Source organism: Microchirus variegatus, assembly GCF_963457635.1.
Source record: "Microchirus variegatus genome assembly, chromosome: 11".
Lineage (NCBI taxonomy): Eukaryota > Metazoa > Chordata > Actinopteri > Pleuronectiformes > Soleidae > Microchirus > Microchirus variegatus.
This window is the reverse complement of record NC_139812.1, coordinates 1,708,829-1,731,490: the sequence shown is the minus strand read 5'-3', so window position 1 is coordinate 1,731,490 and position 22,662 is coordinate 1,708,829. Positions and strand designations below refer to the sequence as shown.

General features: G+C 39.4%; 1 protein-coding gene across 1 annotated transcript; it reads left to right on the top strand.

The window, feature by feature from the left end:
- Window positions 1-2,213: 2,213 nt before the first annotated feature.
- Window positions 2,214-22,124, top strand: LOC310933940 (myelin and lymphocyte protein-like; the record flags this gene model as incomplete). Its single annotated transcript, XM_083897510.1, has 5 exons — window positions 2,214-2,300; window positions 8,007-8,171; window positions 19,620-19,787; window positions 19,888-20,013; window positions 21,886-22,124. 5 exons carry the CDS (start codon window positions 2,214-2,216, stop codon window positions 21,958-21,960), a joined length of 621 nt encoding a protein of 206 aa, XP_083753636.1. The 3' UTR covers window positions 21,961-22,124.
- Window positions 22,125-22,662: the final 538 nt, after the last annotated feature.

Genomic DNA, 22,662 nt, shown 5'->3' with positions numbered 1-22,662 from the left:
TCCTTTCAAAGGCTTCTTCCAGGTTGTCTTACCGCAGATGTATGTGGTAACATGTAATAATGTAAATGGTAGCACAAAGATTGGAAACAGGGCGACAAAAGCCTGTTTCACCTACCGGCTCATGGTGAGCTTGCAGATATATATACATATATATATAATATACATTTTGACCAAAAATACATGGTGGTGCATGTCCCAAATGGTGCCACATTTGTAAGGAAAATGCATTTGTGGGATACGCCTATGAAAAACGGCATATGCTAAATCTTCTCTGCCAGTGCCAGACAGCCTCTGCCCGTGACTCATGTTTTGGTGTCGTTTATTGGATTAGACGATTGAAGCCTGAAGAAACAAGTCATATTGGCAACTTAACAATTCATTGATTCAGGGGACTCAGTAGTATGTGGAAGAAACATACACAGCCACAACAGTCATGGCACCTCCTGTTCATGCTGGCCACCACGATGACAACGCTGGCCCCCCCAACACAGAGCGGAGGTTATCAAATTCAATGCAGATGAGGAGCAGAACAACTGTATGCTGCATCACTTTGTTTGGTTCTGCTTCTGGGAAACACACAGTAAACCTGTTCTTCATGATCTCAACCCTATTGCAGGATCAGTGTGGGCGTGCTGTTGGTGCCAGAGTGACCGACACAACCACACTGGCTGAATTGCGACTAATGCTGGTTGAGGAAGCTGGTGACTCTCCTCATCCGTCATGCTGTCTCACTCTAGAAGTTATGGCATGTCCTTTGAAGGATGTCCTTTTGGAAGACTGTACAGTCGTAGTGTCAGAGGTGGAAAAAGTACTAAGATTTTGTACTCAAGTATAAGTACCAAAAAGTAGTTCATTTGAAATGTACTTTAAAGGTGCATTATGTAATAAATCTAAAGCAACTGGCCATAAAATCCTCCTAATATGTCACAGAGACTCAGGAATAATGTTCATATAACAAACTGAACTCACCAACAACAACAATACAGACAAAATATTTGGATTAAAAAAAATATTTTGCAGACTGCAAATCATGTTTATGTTTTGAAAAAGTTTTGGCGTCATGTGGTGCCACCTACCGCCATCTACCAATCATTGCAGTCAGTAGAGTCTCAGCTGCAGAGCAACCGCGGGTTGCCAGTTACGTCAGAAAACTTAACCTAAAAGACCTCAGTATTTCGAATTTGAATGTAGTAACCGTTTTTGGCCACATTCTTACATATGGCACCTTTAAGTAAAAGTTACTTAGTTACTTTGCGTGCATCACCATTGTTTATGGTGGACTCATACACAACAACTGGCAAACGTCTCATTCACTTTGAATGCAGAGGTGATAAAAGCACTGCTGAGATGCATTTGCTGTTGTTCTCACAAATAAACTTGACCTTCACTCGCCAGCCACATATTTACATACCCCTGTTCAAATACATCATACAAATACAAAACATCATACATGCAAATCTAAACAGCTGCATAGATGTGCAACTATGTCAACTGTGGTAGGGTTGTTGTATCTTCAGGGTTTAGAGAGAAAGGTGAGCAAAAAAGAAAGAAAATATTCACTGGCAGTTCTCTGGGCAAAAATACCTTGTTGATGCCAGAGGTCAAACTGGCTCCAGATGATAGAAAAAAGAACAGTAACAGAAATTGTTTCAACAAATGGTTGCAGAAGACTCTGAACAACCAACTGGTCAAACGTCGACGCAGACGTGCATCAGAACACAATGTGCAAACACCACAGTCTTCACTATAAAGCAAACATGCCAACCTGAGCAACAACTTCCCTGCTGCGTGGAAACAAAGGCCAGTGTATTTTTCAGGGCATTTCCTACGCCGCAGTATTGCCATCATCTCAAACACCATTTCAATGCCTCACAATCACTTTTTTTTGTGTGCATGTAAACCAGGTTGTTGCCATGTATAGACCCGCACACAAACACTGTAAACATATGAGGGCATGCGCACACGCACGCACACACAAACACAGCGAGAACAGAGACCTCATCTTGCTGCACAAACAAAGACAAAACCACTCGTCAAACTGGTACTTTCAACCAGAGGGATGGATGAGTAGGTGCAGCAGAGGGAGGGAGGTGCAGCAAAGGGAAGAGGGGGGAGAGAAAGAGGAAGACAGCCTTTAAAAAGCACATCAAAACAGGTTATGCATCTCATTCTGGAGGACATCACACATTCGTGCACACGCAATATTTCGGACTATGGCTTCCACCACCTCCGGTGATGTTCTACCCACAGGTGGCAGGATCTTCACTTCCATTCCTGACCTGTTCTTCATCCCGGAGTTTGTGAGTTCCTTATTTGTTTGTTTAATTGTTCTCCTTATATTTGACACTATACTGTTGCTGTCTTTTTTTTTAATATGCCTCGTGCCATCTCCTCATTACCTGACTAAGGTATAATTCTTAGTTGAGATAAGGATCTGCCAGTGTTTCTTAAGGGAGCCGTGGAGCAGAAGGATCAACCACAGCTCCCAAAACTATATGTTTTCAGCAACCCTTCTTATACTAAGGGAAAGCATATGTTTCCATAGCAACCGGAAAACAGCTACCTGAGCCAAAGTTTGGCAATGAGATCTTTAAAATGTTAGTTCTTATTCTGTATGTGACTTTCCTCTTATTGGTAAAATAAGAAAAAATCACTTCTAAAAATATGTCACAGTAGGGCTTCTAATATGTCCTTGAAAATGTCATGTCATGTGATACATATTTATTACCGACTATATAAACAGAGACAGTATTTTTGTTTTGCTGCAATTTACAGACATCTAGTGATAGCACCCTTGAGACGTATGTGATCCTTAAACTACAATAAAAGATAATCTAAACTCTAAGAACAACAGCAAACACTCTTGCTTAAACAAACCACTCAGAAACGATAGCAGACTATTTACGTTTCCATACAAGCAACTGTGAAGATTAAATCTGAGTGACACAGGTGGAAAAACAGCTTTAGTTGCAAAGGGAAGCGTAAATCTAAACCAGGCACGGACCTGCTGGCTCGGGTCTTTTTTCTTCCTGCTGGCAAGTGCACTTTTGAAATAAAATCATCTTCAGGCTCAGGCATGGAAGTGGAAATGACAGTGTTTGGAGTTTGCACTGTAAATCTAAACCATCACAAATATATAAAGAGAATAATAAACATAAAGGGCAGAGAGGATAAGCCGGGGGCAGGCGTGGCAGGTTTTTTTTTTTTTTTTTAATCGCCAATTGTTCAGTGTAATTTTTCTCTAATGGAAATTACTGGTGGACAACAAGAAGATAATAGAAATGTGTGTTTACTATTTCAAACCCATCAGTTCAACAAATAAAATGATACCAAACATTGAAACCACACGTTTTTGACGTATTGTTGTGGTTTTACGACAAACAAAGATGAAATAGACGTGACTCAGACACGCGTGGATTCTCAAAGTAGAACTGGAAGCTGTTCTACAACGAGCCAAAATGGAGTGCTTATTTGAGTTGGCCGTGATTTTACGCACAAGCTATAGGCTTCTCACACTAGGCTGCACAATAAAGGAATAATCCAGTGAAAATTGAACCCTTGACTGTAAAACAATCAGGCTTTGTTGGTCTTAAAGAAAAGCTCCAGAACTGGATGATGGTAACTCTACCAAAGGTTGTTTATCCATAAGTTATTTAAAATGTGATTTATAATCCTTTGTTCAAACAATTTGCTTGATAAACTTGCAGAATTAGGCCTGCAACTTCCATGTTGCCAACGGCCAAAATCTGTAATTTTCTCTATGGACTTTGGTGCAGGAGAGTTAACAGTTTTCAAAGTGAGACAATCTCCGGTTATTCTTCTGTTTAGTTTTTCTCCTGCTGTCTTATGTCTTATGTCAGCATGTCCACAACAAACTCCTCCCATGGGAGACGAATAAAGAAACTTTGACAGTGACTTTAAAAACAAACAAACAAAAAAGTTGGTAAACCTGTCTTAAGTCAAATATATCCCTTGAGGTTTCAAAATCAGTAAAAGAAACCATTTGTTTGTGGTTGAAATGTAGCTGGGAACAAGCTGCAAACATTTCAACCACAAAGTATTTCATACTTTAAAGTTGGATTTTAGATAAAAATGGAATTGGCTTCACTCCAGTTGCCTTTTAGCTGGAATTGATATCTACATACAGGGAATAATGTTGCTATGATATGAATGTAGACTGTGTCAGCCTGATATGGATCAGTCGAGATAAGCTCATGAATATGTTTGCTGAACCCTCGACACGTGACAGCTAAGAATAATATTTGAAGAAACTAAAGCACATGTGTTGCTACTGAAATTAACAGTTGCCTCAGGTTTTTACTTCCTAACACCCATGTGTTCAAACAGCTGTTTGACGAAGGTTTCGAATGAATAACAGATGTCAGTGTTTTTTACTTATAAGTGATGAAAGACAGACAAATACACAACAAACTGGATATATGCTGCTTAAATGGCCTGAAGTGTGTTTTTTTTTCAAAAACACACTTCGCAACACACCTGTGTTCAAAATAACTGCAGGTGTATTATTTAAGCCTTAGTGCTCATGCGCCACAGATCTGTGCCTCAGGTGCACTCTTGGAAGTAATACACGACTCCTTATAAGGACAGAATGTGTGTGTTTACAGGTCACATACTCGGGCTTTAAAAATACATTTAGATTTGTTGAGTCAAAGTTGCAATTTGTTTTATATCGCATTTGTCAAATCAAAGGTTTTTTGATGAATCAGGTTGATTTTGAGGTTAAAAATAACTGCAGGTGTATTATTTAAAGGTACAATATGTAGTATTTATGGGTTTATATAACCCAAAATCCACTTTTTTATACATATTATGTGCTCCTGCATTGTCTAGTCGCTGTATAATAGTTTTTGTTTCATTTTCGTAGTGTTTCAAAAAGTCATGTAAAATAACATGGTCGCGGGCCGCGGTTGCATAGCCACTGTTAGCAGAGAGACGCCATGTTTCTACGGGAGCCTGTAAGGACAAACGCGAGAGAACAAATCAAGCGTCTCTTTACTTGTAGCGGAAGTCCCGCCTCCTCTCTCTCCACTTTGTCTGCTACGGCCGCGGTAGCTCCGCCCTCTCCCTCACCTCACCTGCTGACATGGAGAAAGACGACGAGGACGACATTTGACCAGCTGCGGATACCGTAGCGCTCAGGGAAGGGAGGGGGTGAGCAGAGCAGCAGGTCTTTGTTGTAAATTTCAGCCTCTCCTCTAGATGGCACTATAAACTACTTATTTCCCCTTTAAGCCTTAGTGCTCATGCGCAACAGATCTGTGCCCCAGGTGCATTCTTGGGTGTAATACACGACTCCTTATAAGGACAGAATGTGTGTGTTTACAGGTCACATACTCGGGCTTTAAAAATGCATTTAGATTTGTTGAGTCAAAGTTACGATTTGTTTTAGAACGTATTTTTAGTCGTGATGCAAAGTAGCAATAATTGTGCAGAAGTCACAATAATACACGTATTCCCAAATTTCCCAAAATTCAATCTGACTTTAAACATTTTGAGGACTTTTTGCTCAGGTGTGTTAATATAGTAGGTGAAAATGAAAAAAACAACAAAAAACATTTCATTAGGGTTGCCTAGGTTGTGCTGAAAAAAAATATATAAGACACTCTTCATTACACATTCTTATACCCTGTGTATAAAACACCCTCTGTGTTCTGAGGGTTAATGCAGGGCGTGGCACATTCTTTGGCATGTGGTCAGAGTGAACGTTACAAACAGACGCACACAATTATCACACTCATTATGGGATACGGGATCAAGGGAAAAACAATTATGGTACACATGCACTTTCTAAAATGAATTTGCCGACACTTGTCGGAAACACGTGTGACAGCAGTCGCATCAGTCAAGGGATTTATCCTCTCAATCCTTCAAAATGGACTTAAACTCCTTCACTGAGATCAGTTCTGACAACATTTCCTATAATAATTATTATTCAGTAGAGTCAGGGTATTTATGCTTTTGCTCTCTGATGTGAGAAGCAGAGGGATTCATGTGATGTTGTCAACAAAGGAAAATTCCTCTGCTTTCAGTCTGAATAAGGCTCTGCGAGTGTTTGTTAAAGCTGCTCCTGCACACCTGATACTTGAGAGCTGATTGGTCGATACAAAACACCATGAATCAATGCACAAAAGGCCTGTTTGACAGCAAACACTAACATGTCATAGCAGAGAAAAGCACATGTGTCGCCATTGACACAGACGACGAAACGGAATTCAGCTGGAAAAGTCTTGTAGTGTTTACGCCAGTGTCTTTTGCCATATAAAGGCCGATCGTGACACAAAGAGAAAGTTGTCTTGCATAATAACAATGTAAAGAGGACGTTAAAAGGAAACCTTATTACACGGTGTTTATGGTTAAAGGATTTCACATTCTTATCAGTGAACAATGTTCTATTAAAATGCCTAAGACTCTTTGAAGCACATTGTTTGCCAAAGGAGGAGGAAGACTGAAACTACACTTGAGTGACAGCATTGTGTGTGTGTGTGTGCACTTGTCATTTGACCCTGTCCTGCATTTAAAGGGGCACGCCGACAATTTCCAAAGTATAAGGAAAGAGCTGCACCAGAAGCAGTATTCACATTTCTGTTGCCTGTGGCAGTCATGGGATTATTTGTATTGCTGTGTTTTCATCATGGTAGGGTTCAGTACAGTACAGTACAGTACAGTACGGTATGGCTTGCATTTCACCTGAGAACAACGTTTACTTGGTAGGCGGGGTGAGAGCTGTGCCTGAAAACAGCGCGAGGTTATTCCAGTGCGACGACAACAAAATTTGAAATTGAACGTGACACAAATCCTGCCTGATTTGTGGCTGTTTCAATGAGACGTAAAGCTTTGTATGAGAACAGACTGCAGGCAGACACATTGCCTAGACTTCCATGGGATATTTACACTGATCGCAAGGGCGTGATGTTTATCTATCGCCCAATCCGCTGACTTCGGTAGTGGTTAACATACCATTTTACTCTGGTACCCCATGGTAAGGGTGCCAAAAATGGAACGGTCGGGGCTGTTATTTTGGTAAACGCAAAAACCCTACCGTATATATCGAACAAAACCTAACCAAACATGGCTTATGTGGATCAAAATAGTGGCACTGAAAGCTATGTTTCCACCAAGCACAGAACCAATACAGTTCAGTTAGCTACAGTACGAGCTGAAAAGTTAAACCCTGATCTGGCTTGTGTTTCCACATTTGGGTGTGTAGACCTAAATACATGACATCATAGACAGTGCAGACCACCAGTACAGTCAATGAAAAATAAAAAGAATGTGACACGGCGCAAACAAAGGAGAAACAATGGAGAGCATCCAGCCCGGTGTGTTCTTTCTTCTTGGCATGTGGCTGTTTATCACAAGAAGACGAGCTTTGTTTGCATGTTATATTCGTTTTTTCCCCATTCTATTCCCATTGATGCCCAGAAGTGACGATTCTCTGTCAAACCGATTAACAGACTGCAGTCTTTTTGAAGCTCCAAATTATGCTGCTTAAATATCTGATTTATATTTGACAGATAACGGGGCAACTCAGTGGTAAGGGTGAGTCAGCTTCCAACTTGAAGGTTGTGGGTTTGCTTCTTGGCTCACTAGTCTACATGCCCTTGGGCAAGACATGTTGAATGGATGTGAATGGCAAAACTGTAGTGCAAAGCAGCTTTGAGTGGCCGTCAAGACTAGAAAAGAGCTATACAAACAGACCATTTACCAAATACAGAACACAACAACTGATTGAATCATTGAAGAGATGTAGGAAGTATCATCAGACGCTCTACTTCACGGCAACTGAAGTAGAGCGTCTCACAATTTGTTTTCGTGAAAATGACCTGATGGAACTTCAATGCACTGCTGATCCTCCAGTCACCACTGACCCTGCAATCAGGGATTCTCTGCCTTAAACTGTAGATATGGCCATAGAAACTAGATGTATATGAGTGTATAATAAAAACAGACTCTAACTAACAAACGCACCGTTCCCCCCCGCGCAGGTGTTTGGAGGCTTGGTGTGGATCCTGGTGGCATCGACTCGCGTCTTTCCGGACAATCCTCAGGGCTGGGTGATGTTTGTGTCCGTCTTCTGCTTCGTCCTGACAACGCTCTGGTTCTTCATCTTCATCTGTGGAGCAAATCAGAGCAGCATCTGGCCCGCCCTGGTTAGACACACCCACCAACTACAGACTGGCTAATATAACTAATGGTTAACAACAGCTATAGGAACACACTGTCACAATATAGACACCTCAATGCACATATTGTATTTCATCAATGCAGTTGACGTTCTGAACCAAATTGACTTCTACACTCTTCTAGGAAGACACTGGTCTCTTTTTATTAAAGCGAATAACCTGGTAATAAGCCCCTCCCCCTCCCTCTCCCTCTGCAGGATACAGGTTATCATTTTGTGGCTGCGGTCTTCTACCTCGGCGCTTCAGTGGCTTTGGCGAGGGTCACCCTTGATATCGCGATGTTAACAACATTATCACCTACGGCTGCAAATCTCAAAATCTATCGGCTGGATATCGCTGCAGTGGTATGATGCACACACACGCACGCACGCACGCACGCACGCACGCACGCACGCACGCACGCACGCACGCACGCACGCACGCACGCACGCACGCACGTTTTTACTCTTTATAGCTAAGGTAAAGTTCAGGTGTGTAAAATAGTATTATATAAAAAAGTGAATTTATTTTTTAATTCGATAGAAATTAAAGATAGAAAAAAAAACCCCCAAACAATTAAATTACATTTTGCAAAAAAAATAAAAGGTGAAATAATATTGAATTGATTTCACTTAAGCCAGCAAACATTTACCTGAGGAATGAACTGCCTCACTCTCTAGTTTCACGTCTTCTGCAACAGCACTTGATGTAAATTTAGTAAATTATATTCCAATTTAGAGGAGAATCAATGATAAAGCACAACACATGAGTGGACACTGGTGTGATTGACAGCTGGTATTGTCAAATAGCAGCCTGGCTGCAGGTGCTGCTTCTGAATCATTTCCGTTCTGTAAAATGTCAACATAGTGTTGGTAAAATCATAATTCAGGACAACTCTTTTGACCTATAAACCTCAAGGTGACAATCGTCCTTGTTGTGTTCGTGTGTTCTCAGGTGATGTCTTACGTGGCCACACTTCTCTACTTCCTCCACGCCATTTTCTCTGCCATACGATGGAAGAGATCCTAAAACAACCTGACCGAGAAGGAACCGAGTAACCAGCTAAGGAGTCACTGGACCAAACACTTTTTATTTTGATGTCAGCTCAATGATAAAGAACATGTTGTTCTTTTTTTTTTGTAACTAGTGTGGTATAATGGAATTTGAGCAGGTTGCTGATATCAATGTCACATGGTCCTTGGTCTGGTTAAACCAATCTCATCTTAATCATATAAATGTATATGCGTTTGAATTATCACTAACAATGACAAACATAAAATGAAGTTAAATAGTCAATGACCCCAAAGCTTTTTACAGTTTTATATAAACATGAACAAAAGATAATATCGTCATGATTATGAAAGGGACATTCCGTTAATACTGCGTCTAAACACATTTTTACAGACACCACATTGAATATCAGAAATATCTGAAGGCTCTTTACTTCCCGCATGTGTCCTCCATGTTTACGCTGACTCAATGGCAAAAGTATGAATATAAAGAATTCCCCCCTTTGATCATGACTTTTTTTAAATTATTGTTATTTTCAGTTTTTTTTAAGGGCTTGGTGTTTATGTAAAATATGGATGTATGTTTGGAAGATGCTCGACACGTTGCCACCAAAATCAATGTCCTATACGTTAAATTGAAAACAGATGTGATCATTACTTTTATATGCCATTTCAAAAATGATGTCATAAAAGAATGATGTATGTCTGTCATATATACCTGTTTAACATATGAATTGCTTATTGTTAGTCTGTTAAAAGGTGTTTGGCTCTTTATTCTTTAAAAAATAACAAACATTGCAACAACACGTTTTCTATGATACTTGTACATATAAGGCTACTGGACTCTGTCCAGTCACACGAGTGTACCTTCATTTTATATGATGTATTATCCTGTTATCTGGTGGTGAAAAGTCATACAGTGGTTTTGCAATAAATTTCAGAAGTTTGTCTTTCTGCATGGAAACATAAAAGATTGAGTATTTGTGTGTTTTTTTTTTATCGTGGTCCAGAGCAGTGTCTGCTTTAGCCCAATTCCTCCATAATGTATAAACAGCATCACCTCCTCAGTGAAGGAAATAAAAGTAAGGACAACTGACGACGTGCACTTACAACTCGTGCTAAAATGTTACGCCAGCCAGGGGCAAGTTTGTGCTTTATATTGTAAAGTTAGCGATTAAAACTTTGGTTTGAAAATGTTTACGTTGTCTTTTAGTAGTTAATGACACATTCCTATCCTGCTATTCACGATGGAAGAAATGGATTGCAAATATATGAAAAGAATCCCGAATCATGTCCTAAAGGCTCTGGTATACTTCAGGCAAAGTGCACGTCGTTTATCCACACCCTGCTGTACTACCGCGTCAGGAAGTAGTATCCCACTTCACCATTGGAGGGCGGTACAAGTCTGGACGCAGGGAAGAGGACGCATTCCTACCAAAGAAGTAGAACACAATGCTACTGTAGCTCCCTCAGACACGTCTGAGGTCAAAGGCTTGGATGACTATCCTTGGTGACTTCTTCTGTTGGCAAAATGTTTTTTTCTGCTTGGTGAGCAGGGCTTAAAGGAGTCATATTATACCCTATTTCTCCAAGATAACCTAGTTCCCTGGTGTCCTAATGCAGTGGTTCTCAACCTTTTTTAAAACCCCCAATTTAACATGCACGGCTGTCCGCCCCACCACACACACACATTGGTGTGAACGCATGATGGGTATGATGGATAAAGCACTGTCCGCGGTGCTGAAACAACGCCCGATCAATACACAGTTGGCTACGTCGCATTTACAAATCAGACAAGCACTTACGATCACACTTCAGCTATTAGTATTTATTTAGAAACATTTTTGGATTTTTTGAAAAACATACAGCAGCATCGAGAGGGTAACTTTTCACGCGAGTAATAGACCGACAATTGTCGCTACGTCCCATCGCATTGCTGGTAGTTGAGCCGGTTAAAATGTAAACAAATAACGCAAACTTTATTTTTCTTTTTAATGAAATAAAATGATAACTAGGGATGGGAAATACACGGCATTTTGAGAGTTGATTGATGAGGTCCACGTGTCAAATTTTGTCTATTTTTTTTTATATTTTTTTGCGGGGATGGAAACTATTCTACACTGTACTAATTCATTTTAAGCTCAAAAACATGGCTGTACTGTCCAATATTGAACATCAAAGCAGCGCTACTAAAAATGAGGGGCAAAAAAAAAGGGAAAAACTCTCCTCTGGCACGGATGTGTCTCCAGACGGCTCAGGTTTTTGAACCTGCGCTCGTTAGGTGTCCACCAGAGTGAAGGCTCTTGACTGGGTGAGATGCCGTCTTCATTTGAGTAGCGCTTGTGTTGTGCCCCTCTTCCGATCCGATCCCGATATCTGATTTTAGATAACTGCCGATACTCCGATACTATTCCGATATGGATGCTCTGTTTGCTTTAATATTATTATCATTGTTTTTGTCATCATTTTGATTATAAGGCTTTAATAAACTCCTTTATACAGCCAAGTGTGATATGTACCATTTTTACAACGTTTACAGCGACTTTACAGACCCCTGGCGACACTCCACACATACCCCCCCCCCCACACACACACACACAAACGCAGTCACAGACACACACACATAAACGGAGTCACAGACAAGCCGTGAATGTTCAATCTCCAAACACAACGCGATGCCGCCGTTTTAAATAAATAAATAGCATCTCCGTGTTAATCATTGATTTCACCGGACATTTTGGCTGGGGATATTTTTTTTCGCCAGCTAAATTCACGTGACAACAGCCATAAACGGCATATATACCGGCTGACGTGAACCCTGGCTTGGAGGAGTGTGATTTTCATTGTTTTTATGCCGCTGTCAGTACTGTTCTCCTCAGCGAGCAGGCGTTTAAAACGGTGACGGCTGGGATTACGTCGGCTCGGCTGCAGGTTTGCGGAGCTTAACTACCTGGTCAACTCCTGGTCTATCATGCTCGCCTGCTATCTGGCTGTTAACTGTGGAATGGATTTCCTGAACGGAGTCGTGCATCATTACTCCGCGTCTCATCGAGACACGCCTCAGTTCAGGAAACCCATTCCACTTTTTGCAGCCAGCTAACAGAGCATTCAGGGAATCACTTGTGGAGACATTTCAGCAGACACACACACACAGACGGATCGGAAATTTCCGATCCAACTGTACAGATTTCCGATCCGTCAATTACGTCTGTATCGGAACCCGATACCGATACTGGATCGGATCGGCCCCATCCCTAGTGCGCATGCCGGGAAAGCAGTCTGTAAAGTGCGGTCAGGTGGTGAAAAGTCTAATCGGATACCCCCAGAAATCATCTCGCGACTCCAATGTCGGGACCCCAAGGTTGAGAATGGCTGTCCTAATGGACATGTCTGTGACATGCTTTGGTCAAAATACCATAAGGATGAAGCACCACAGCAGTTCAATCACCCTGACAAAACAGCCCTGTTCAGAACGCTCTGTTTAGTAGTACCCTCCACCAAAAAAAGAAAAAAAAGAAAAGTAAAACGAAACTTCAGCCACAGAGGCTACTGGGAGCTAACAGCAATTGGCATTTGGAAAAGTGATAATTTACAGGCTCTAGCAGGCACATTGCTGTCATATATAACATGTATCCACTGGACAGATAAATCCTCTGAGGCTGGAAGTTTGTGTAGGACTCTGTGCTGCACTGTGGAGCCAAGAATAGAACTTTTTGCTTTTTTACTTTTTAATTTGAGCTGAATTATTGTCTTGATCTATACACATCGTAGTCTACAGACTGACGTGAACGTCTTTGTTTCTCACATATGTGCACGAACATCACAGTCGTCCTTTTAAATATGTTTTTTTCGAATGAAAATGAGAATAACGATGTAAACATGAACATTCCCTCTGAAATCGCGAATCGTTTATTCAAAATGGTTCAGCCCTGCTGCACAATGAAGAGGCAGTTTCTCCACAGCTGCAGATTCAGCAAACCTTCACTTTGAAAGAGCCTTCTGTTGCAGGTGCGTGTGCCTCTGCTCACACAAAGTGAGGGCCATAAAGTTGAGTTTAAGCCCAAACTCAGCGAGCCGTTCCTTTTCTCAACAGCCACAACAAAGAAACTGAGACGCACAGGTTTTACTGTAGCCCGTGGGCACAAAATTCCTCCTGCGGCTGCTTGAAAATTCTTTCACAGGTCACATACTCACGTTAAACAGTATGTGGCCTCAAGGGTGTGTCTGGTTTGTGCAAAGGTATAAAGGTGTCTCTTACCACACTGTGGCAGAACAGGTTTGTGCACTAACTTGGCCTTCCTATAAGGATCGGTGACACCTGCTGCTGCTCCGTTAGTTCACAGCAGACAGACGCTCGTTCACTCCGGGTGAAGGAACAGACAGACATGGCTGCAACCACCACTCAATCGATGGGGAGTCTGCCCAGCGGCGTGGGCATCTGCACCACAGTTCCGGATATATTTTACCTGCCTGAACTGGTGAGTGGACAGTCAGAGTCCTTCAGGAAGGGATGCTCATAATTATTCAGGAGACAGATATTGATGCTGTATATAGAATACAGCGATCACTTAATACTATATACATATTATATATAATATGTATGTACAAAACGATATATATTGCCATAAAAATTTGAAAACATAAATATTTAAAAAAATATTATTATTTATTTGGCAAATAACAAACTGAATTCATCTTTTTATACCAATATTTGACTCGGCTCACTGTGCTTCAACAACTAAAATATCTTTTTTCTGTTAAGGAATACAAGTAAATAATGCAAGAAATAACGAAATAAGGGTTCCAAAAAGGTCCATCACCCGGAACCATTTGCTTCTCTAAAAACCTTCCCCGAAGAAAGGGTTTTTCAAGAGTTCTTGGTAACACTAATGGTTCCAGTAAGAACCATTTTGATCCAGAGAACCCTTGAAAAACCCCTTTCCTGAATAAAGGGTTTTAAAAGGGTTCTTGGTGGAACCCTCCAAAAGGTTATAAAAAGGTTCTACCTAGAGCCAAAAAAGGGTTCTCCTATGAGGACAAACCGAAGAACCTTATATGGTTCTACTTAGAACTTTTATTTCTAAGAGTGTATAATTTGACATCTTATTTAAGAAATAATCATGCGCTTTACTATTTTTTTTCTGGTTTTAAAACAGTAAATTTGATGACAATAATAATTATCTTTTAGCATTAGAAAATATAATTAAGAACTTCAACATACTGGTGTATTAACCATTACAGAAACATAAAAAATTATTTTGATAATTACCAATGCTGTTAATTTTGGGCAGCTATGACTTGAGTGGTGGTCCAACTGTCCAAAAACATGCAATATTGGGATTAGGTAAATTGGCCGTAGGAAACACATTTGATTGTGAGGGTGAATGGTTGTTTGTCTATATAATACTATTATGTATACACATATTATGTGGCCCTGTGATGGACTGGCAAACTGTCCAGCGTGTACCCCGCCTATCGCTGTATGTCAGCTGAGATCGGCACAGCACCCCCCCATGACCCACCGGTGGAGGATAAAGCGGTAGTTAATGGATGGATGTTCTTTTATATCAAGAATAAAATGAATCATCTGTTCTTACAAATTGATGCATTTAAGAAACAAGTATAGTAATGGATTAAGAGGTCGGTAGAGCTTTAAGACTATTATAGTTAACAGATCAATTTAAATGTGTCATTATGGCTTCATATAAACGGTGACAGATTAAACACAATTCATTCCACCCACAAAATACCAGTTGTATTTTTTGCAAACCTCTAAATGCAGAATATTTAGTTAAGGACGGGTTTGAAAGTGATTTACAAAATGATGGTGTGAAATGGGAGTTGACGGATAAGACGTTTCTTAAATGGGAGGAGCCCGTGCATCTTTTTACATCTCACATTTCACTTTTTTTGTGTATGTGTGCTGCTAACCTGGGGCCAAGTCTCTTCTTTGAGAAAGACGACAAAAGAAAGTGCCCCCGTTATCGCTGGAAACACACAGCTACTCAGGTCGATCACTTGTGGTTGATTACTTCAGCTTATTTTTTTATTTATTTACAATGCAGGTCAGGTTATGGATATGAGGACGTGTGTGTCTGCTTCATCTGTGCAGTGAATCCTTTCAGCGCTGCATTGACATCAAAGACAAAAGAGGCTAAAAGGAAACAAGTATATTTTTAGTCATTTGAGTTTGATTTTTTTTTGCACTAAAATGTGTAAAATGGTTCAGATGAAACAAAAAGGAGATCATTTAGGATTTTCTGGATAATTTAGACCAATTGACTCATTTAGGAGAGGATTTACTCATGTCCATGGGATACAGTTACCCTTCAGTGTCCAGCTGTACTCAATGCACCCATTGTGACAGGTGGCGAGTATATAATTCAGTGACAGCGCCACGGCGGGAATTTCACCCCAGGAAATGTATTAATTGGGACTCTAGAATGGAACAGGTTTGTTTGATACCACCAGGCAGAACAACAATCGTGCATGTAAGCAAGTCTAAAAAAGACACAGGGAGTCAGTGTAGAATGCACAATATCAAATGAGTGCACGACAGCAGGGGAATACAAGAGTGAAGGGTCCACATACTAAACCACCTGTCACACTGCACGCCAACCAAAAACGAGGAAAGTGGACCAACATCTAGACCCAAAGCACCTGTCCAACAGAAGGGGACAAATTAACAGGACGCCAAGTAATATTAACAGAGAGTTATAAATATTCAAATGTAACCACAAAACAAAGGAAAATACTACTCAAAGGCACTAAGTAATATTTAAATAAAAGCTAATCTTATAGCAGCAATATAGAACAGCAAAATTAACACCGAATTGGAAATAAGCACCAAAGCCAGGACCAGGAAAATAAATAGAGCCAACACAGCAGCCACACATTGAAAATGCTCTGCAAAAAAAAAAAGGATCTCAAAGAAGAAGTGATTTAATCTGATACTTAACCCTGAATTTTTGGGAAAAATGCTGAAAATAACACATTTTACTTTTTTTCAGGGAGAAATGTGCCTGAAAACAGTTGAATATGTGTGCTTATGTGCACACACATATAGATATTATATATCTATATCTAGCTATAATGATTATGGTCAATGAAGTCACTGAGAAAATAGCTGTTATTTTGAGACATCAGATGCATTTCCAATTCGTTTTAGTTAAGTTAAGTTTTGTTTTTATTTTTATTCACATTATTAGGTTGTGTCATTAAGTTCATTCATTTATCCTTTCTTTTGCCCTTTAATGGTTTATAGTCCGTTGTGCAAATGTAAGTGCCACACCTCCCTTTTCCTCCCTTCTGTCTATCAGCTAACTCACTACGCCCTCACTGACTCACTGAAGTTTGGTTTTGAGTCAGGTTGACACTTGTGATATATGTTTTATACAAATCATGACCATAAGCTGCTCCGGATTTAATAAAGTGCTGCGAAATAACTGTATTTCTTCACGAGTTAGTCACGTGCTCGAGTATTAAGTGACAATAAAAGTCCCTGGTGAGACAGTGGGTGATTCAGCCTCTGTTTACGGGACATTCTTCTGATTTGCGGGTGCAGCAGTAAATACAGGAAAAGTGATTCTGACTGTGTGGAATTTTACTGTGTTTTTTTTTTTGTGTGTGTGTGTGACACAATCATTTAACTGGAAAATAAATTAAAACGCCAAACACAAACAAGTTCAGGGCAGATTTGAGGTATTTAAACCCTGTCACTCGGAGATTAACTCTAAAGCTCAGTCAAACGATTCACTTTTGAACAGACCAGATTACATTTATATTCACGTAGCATGTCCTGGTTGTCGTATTTTGCGAGTATCCCGTAATCAAAGGACTTGTATCACATCTTGACAGCATTATTTATCCTTTTCCGGCATTTGCTCGACATAATGAGCAATTATTAGGGCCCGAGCACGAACAACAGGGGCCGAAATAACACAAATTCTATGAGGAACCTTTAGTTTTTTCTTCAGATTAATATTATTATTCCGTGGTTTTGCGGTTCATCTTTGAGTGGGATAACGTGCATAAAAACTCTTTAAACTTTGCATGGAGGTCAGGTCTAACGCGGCATAGTGCCCAGACCCGTGTGTTGCTTGAGGGCTCTATAGCGCCCCCTAAGTTGCCAAAATTAAGTTCCACCAAATTTCCCCAAAGCTTGGTGGGAAGATGGCACAGCCCAGGACGAACAAAACAAGACGTTAGGAGCCGTGGCCTCAACGCAACAGCAAGTCGGCCATTTTGGATTTTTAGCAATTTGCATGCTTCGTAAATGAACAAGCGCGTTTATCGTACCAACATAAAGAAAACGTCAATTTGTACAAATCACATCAAAGGCACAATGTTATCAGTAGATTTTGCGGATTCAAAAAACTGTTGATGATTCATTATTTTCTTTAAAATCTGGCATTTCTTTCATAATTGACGTTTTTACAGATAAAGCATCTGTGAAGCTGTGAATCAGGTTACAGGTTAATTGTTACATGTTGTGGCCTTCATTTGCTCAGTTTGGTGTGACTCGGGTAAACACTCTGAATTCCACAGAGTTTAGATTGCATTGATAACCTGGCAAACGAAACACCGCCCCTCCTAAGCTCAGAGTGTATGACAGGAAACAGAACTTATATAGGAGAGTTTATGCACAGGAGTCAACATGAAAGTGATTTGGACTTTGCTTCCACGTTTGTTTTCATTTTCGGTTTTAATACGCAGTTTTTCTGGCCACAGTCAAACTGTAGTTTTTGAACTCTGCATGAAAAATGTTCACAGCAAATAAACACTCTTAATAGTGCAATATAGTGTTTGTTTAATGCTTGCGTAGCTACATAACACTGCCTGCATCCATAGTGTTTAATCAACATCACAGGTGACCTGACACGCCCCTCTTCTGTCCGAGTCTAAATAATGGTGTGTGAAGGAAGCCTAAGCTGCACAGGGACTTTTTGAATCAGGTTTTTCATCCAAAAATTACATCATTGACTCGTTTTAGCTGCATCTTTTCTTACATCTACTATTGTTTTATATGTCAAATTAAAAAATAAATAAAAAACAACAAAAAAAAAGGATCACATTAAGGATTAAAGATTGAGAAACAATGGAGTAAATCAGTTAAAGCAGACGGGTGTGGTTTGGAATGTCCAACGTACAATCAGCAGCTTAGAAAAAGTTTTTGGTGTCATTTACAACTTTCTTTTCAATCCATCTATTTAACGTCGGTTGTTCAACATAGAAATGCACATTTTAGAGCCTTTTCGGATTTAAAAAAAAGTACTTTTTTTTTTACTGGAAGTACACTGTATGTCACAATCACACGATAACACTATTCAGTCACAAAGCCGCAGATGATTATCTCATTTTCAGTTTCTATAGGCCTCTTATAAAACAAAGGTTCAGCTCCACCTGTTTAACCTACAGTTTATTAGGATTTCTTCAGTGAAGGGTGTGTTCTCTCCTTTCTCTCCTTGTACAAGCAAACTGGGCACAAAAGTTTTACTGCTGCTGATTTGGATTTGTACAAAAGTCAGTTTATTTTTCACTGATACGAGAATGAGTTATATAATAACTGTATTCTCAACAAAATCTTTGAAAGCATAATATGGCTATGAATATGAATATTAAAATATTCATAACTGTGATGTTTTTACTGCTGTGGTCCACCTGCTTCAAGAGTTTGACATGTTATGTGTTCATAAATAAATGTCTTTCTGGTTGTAATGAGTTAATATTTAAGTGACTGTTGCCTTTTTGCTCTTTCAAACGAGTTTGGTTATTGTCCTGTAACGTACTGAAACTGAATTGTGTGTTTATAAAACTGAATAATTAACTAATTAATTCAATGCATTTTTTTATAATATAAGGAGTTGTGTACTATTGCTGCTGCAATTTACCAAGGGTGCACCTGCGGGTTTAAATGGCATCTTTTTACGACACAAAATACTCATTATGATGACCTTTTTGAATCTTGCACCTGGCAAATACATATTACAAAAAACTAAAACTAATCAAAACTAGCAAACAAATTAAAGCTAACTAATTTTATAAAAACTAAAACTAATGAAAAATTTGAAATTATGCTGTAAGCAATACAAAAATGTTTGAAACAATCCATCTCTTTTCTGAATTAGACTAAAATAGTATTTTGATTATAATGTCAGTAAAATCACAATTTGATGTTTTACCTGTGATTAAATGCACTGAGCTGCGGTCATGTGATTAAGCTGATTCGATATTTGCATTAACAAGCAGCTCAACCACTGAACCTAATAACTTAATAATAAAATATAGTATATAGTGGTATAAAATATCTGCTGCATAAATGCCATTTTATCACAGCCCCAAATTTCCCTCAAAAATAAAATGAGGGAAACATCTCACACATACGAGGATTAGTTGTTTTTGTTCACCTTCTCCTTCCTCTCTGCAGGTGTTTGGTGGTCTGGTGTGGATCCTGGTGGCATCGACACTCGTGGACCCGCGGAACCCTCTGGGCTGGGTGATGTTCGTTTCAATCTTCTGCTTCGTCATGACTTTCCTCTGGATGATCATGTTCATGGCTGGGTGCCACAGGAACAGCTCTGGTTGGGCTGCAGCTGTAAGAGCAACAGATTTTTTTTATTTTTTAAATGAGGGAAATAGTGCTTCACATGGCCATGTTGTCACATTTCTGTCTCGTGTGTGTTTTCTGTGTGCAGGACTTTGCTTACCACGGCCTGGCAGCGCTCTTCTACCTCAGTGCTGGTGTGATCCTGGCTTACATCACCCTGTTAATGAAAACCGTTGGGACACTTAAAACCTATCGGACCGACATTGCTGCAGTGGTGAGAGCTGTTTTTTTTTTTTTGTCAAGAACAATGGAGCCCTCGAAGTGACAAAAAACTAAAAACGAGATCTCAAAAAAAAAATTTTCCAGTTAATTTTTTTTTAAATAATTTTTTGGAAATTATGAAAAAATATTGAATTTTTTTTTTCATATTTTGTTTGGAAACTCGAGATTTCAATTATTATTATTTTTTTCATTTTTGTTTCTCATGTCACTTCGTGGGCTCCATAATTATTACTGTATTAATGAGGAAAAGTCATTGATTTCGCGCAAAAACAAAAATCCTCCTGAAAAAACCTCGTATTGCCTAGATTTAGACAAGATATTAATGCTCATGTTGCAGTGAATATAACACGACACTTAGACAGTGTTGATCATGTCAGTTAAATCACGATTAATCACGATTAATTACCAATTCTAATTTTCTCTTTATATTGTTGTAGGAACGGAGAGATAAATAAAGTATGTGAAAATATAAATGTAAAGAACAATAAAATACTGTAAATAACTTGTAAAAACCTATACAAACTTAATAAAAAATAAACATTACATTGTAAAGAACCCACATTAGACAAGACAATATAAATAAATAGAAAAAATAAAATGCTGTAAAACTAAACATTGCACTGTAAATAACTCACATTATAAACAAAATATAAAGTATAGAAGTTAAATAGTTTTCTTACTAAACCCACAGCAGGAAATTCCTCATCAGCACCTTTGAAGCACTGCTTCTACTAGCTAGCGTTAGCGTTAGCTAGCATTCTGACGCTAACGCTAGCTACTGTCTGTGTCCCCGTTAGTTAGACAGTGACTGTTAATGTTATGATTATATCATTATCTGCGCCAGCAGCGCCACTTACAACTGTGTGTCTTTCTTTCTTTTTTCTTCATCCTCTTTTTTTCTTCCTCTTCTAACTTCCTGATTGATAACTCCTCTTCATTTTCCTTCAGCTTCACACAGGTTAACGTGAGGTGACGTGGGGCCTCTTTAGGGAGGTTTCCGACCGAGATATCAATGCAAATCAACCCTTGTTGTTAAAGGGGGACGGTGATGCAGCTGCTCACTGATGCATTTTAGGCTCCGAGTGTCGGGAGCCCCCCCTATCGGCTCAGGGCCCCATGCAGTTGCCCGCCGCCTTGCCTGTTCATAAACTGCACGTCGCGTTAATTCCACAAATTAATAATCCTGCGTTAACGCGTTAATTTTGACAGCCCTATCTAAAATATACACTATAATGATTATTGCACAAGTATCGGCCTCAAGCAGCATTATTTAGGAATTTGATGGATGTTGGAACAAATGAATTCTTAAAACGGTTGAGTTTACAGAGAGGGACTCTATATCGTCTGCCCGAGGGTAGGAGGTTATATTCAAAATGAAGAATATGGGATGGGTCAGTCACTATCCTCTGGGCCTGCCTAAGAACAGTTTTTTCATAAGTGAACTGCAATGTCTGATGGTCACTTTTTCCTATCACCTTCATGGCCGTGTGCACCAGACGAGCGAGTTTAGTTTTTAGTTTTACAGAGATGTTGCCATACCAGGATGACAACCCACATTTACTCGTGCAATATTGCCTCTTTCTGTCTTGACATTAAATGAATCACTTCCTGTTTGCAGCATATTGGGATGTTGCCTGGCAACACAACACCTACACACCACTATGACAACATAACACAGGGAGAGTTGTATGGAGCTGATAGACTGTGCAAACTCATATGACAATCGGTTGAATGTATTTATTCATAGTTTAAAGTCAATGATTTCATTTCAACTACTTGCAAGACATGAAATCATAAATACAAATTATAGCAATTAATGTATCAGATTATAACAGAAATTCATTTGTGTGTGTGTGTGTATCAGGTGTTCGCCTTCTTGGCCACGCTGCTCTACTTCATCCACGCCATCTTCTCCGCCATCCGATGGAAACACTTCTGAAGAGCCCAGTAACAAACCAACACAGTCCAAGAAGTGCTGCAGCTCATCTCTCGGTCTCTCTCTGTGTGTGTGTGTGTGTGAGTGTGTGAGTCTGAGTGTAGTTACAGACGAGTAACTCCTCCTGCTTCAGTTCACGATGATGGATTTAAGCCCCTTCTTGGGACTGTAAAGCATATTTGGTGAGCAGGCGAACAAGCATCATTAAAACATTTACAAAAACATGATGGGGAAAAAAGTGAACAATGAAATCTATATATTGTTTCTTTTAAAAAGAAATTAAACAAAATATATGATTTAAAGTTATTTGTGTGAGCCAACAGCTCAATGTATTACTCTTTTTTTCTTATTTCTTACCAAATATTAATTTGACTTCTTGGGATCCAAACAATTTGGCGTGAATGTTATTATTATGACGGTTACAGGCAAAATTACTACAAATATATAAAATATTGAGCCTTTAAAACAATATATATATGTGACTGAATTTTTCTTTTTGACATGTTTTTGACATTGTTTACCTTTATTACACAATATATAAATCCACTAGAGCTCCCGTTTACTCACACCACATTTCAACCTCAACTTTATTAAAAGAGCTTTGTTTGTCTGCAATGTCTATTCAGATTTAGTAAACATAAGAACATAAGAACTGTGACTAATCTAGATTTGAACAAATTACTTTCCCCCAAACTCCAGCCGATC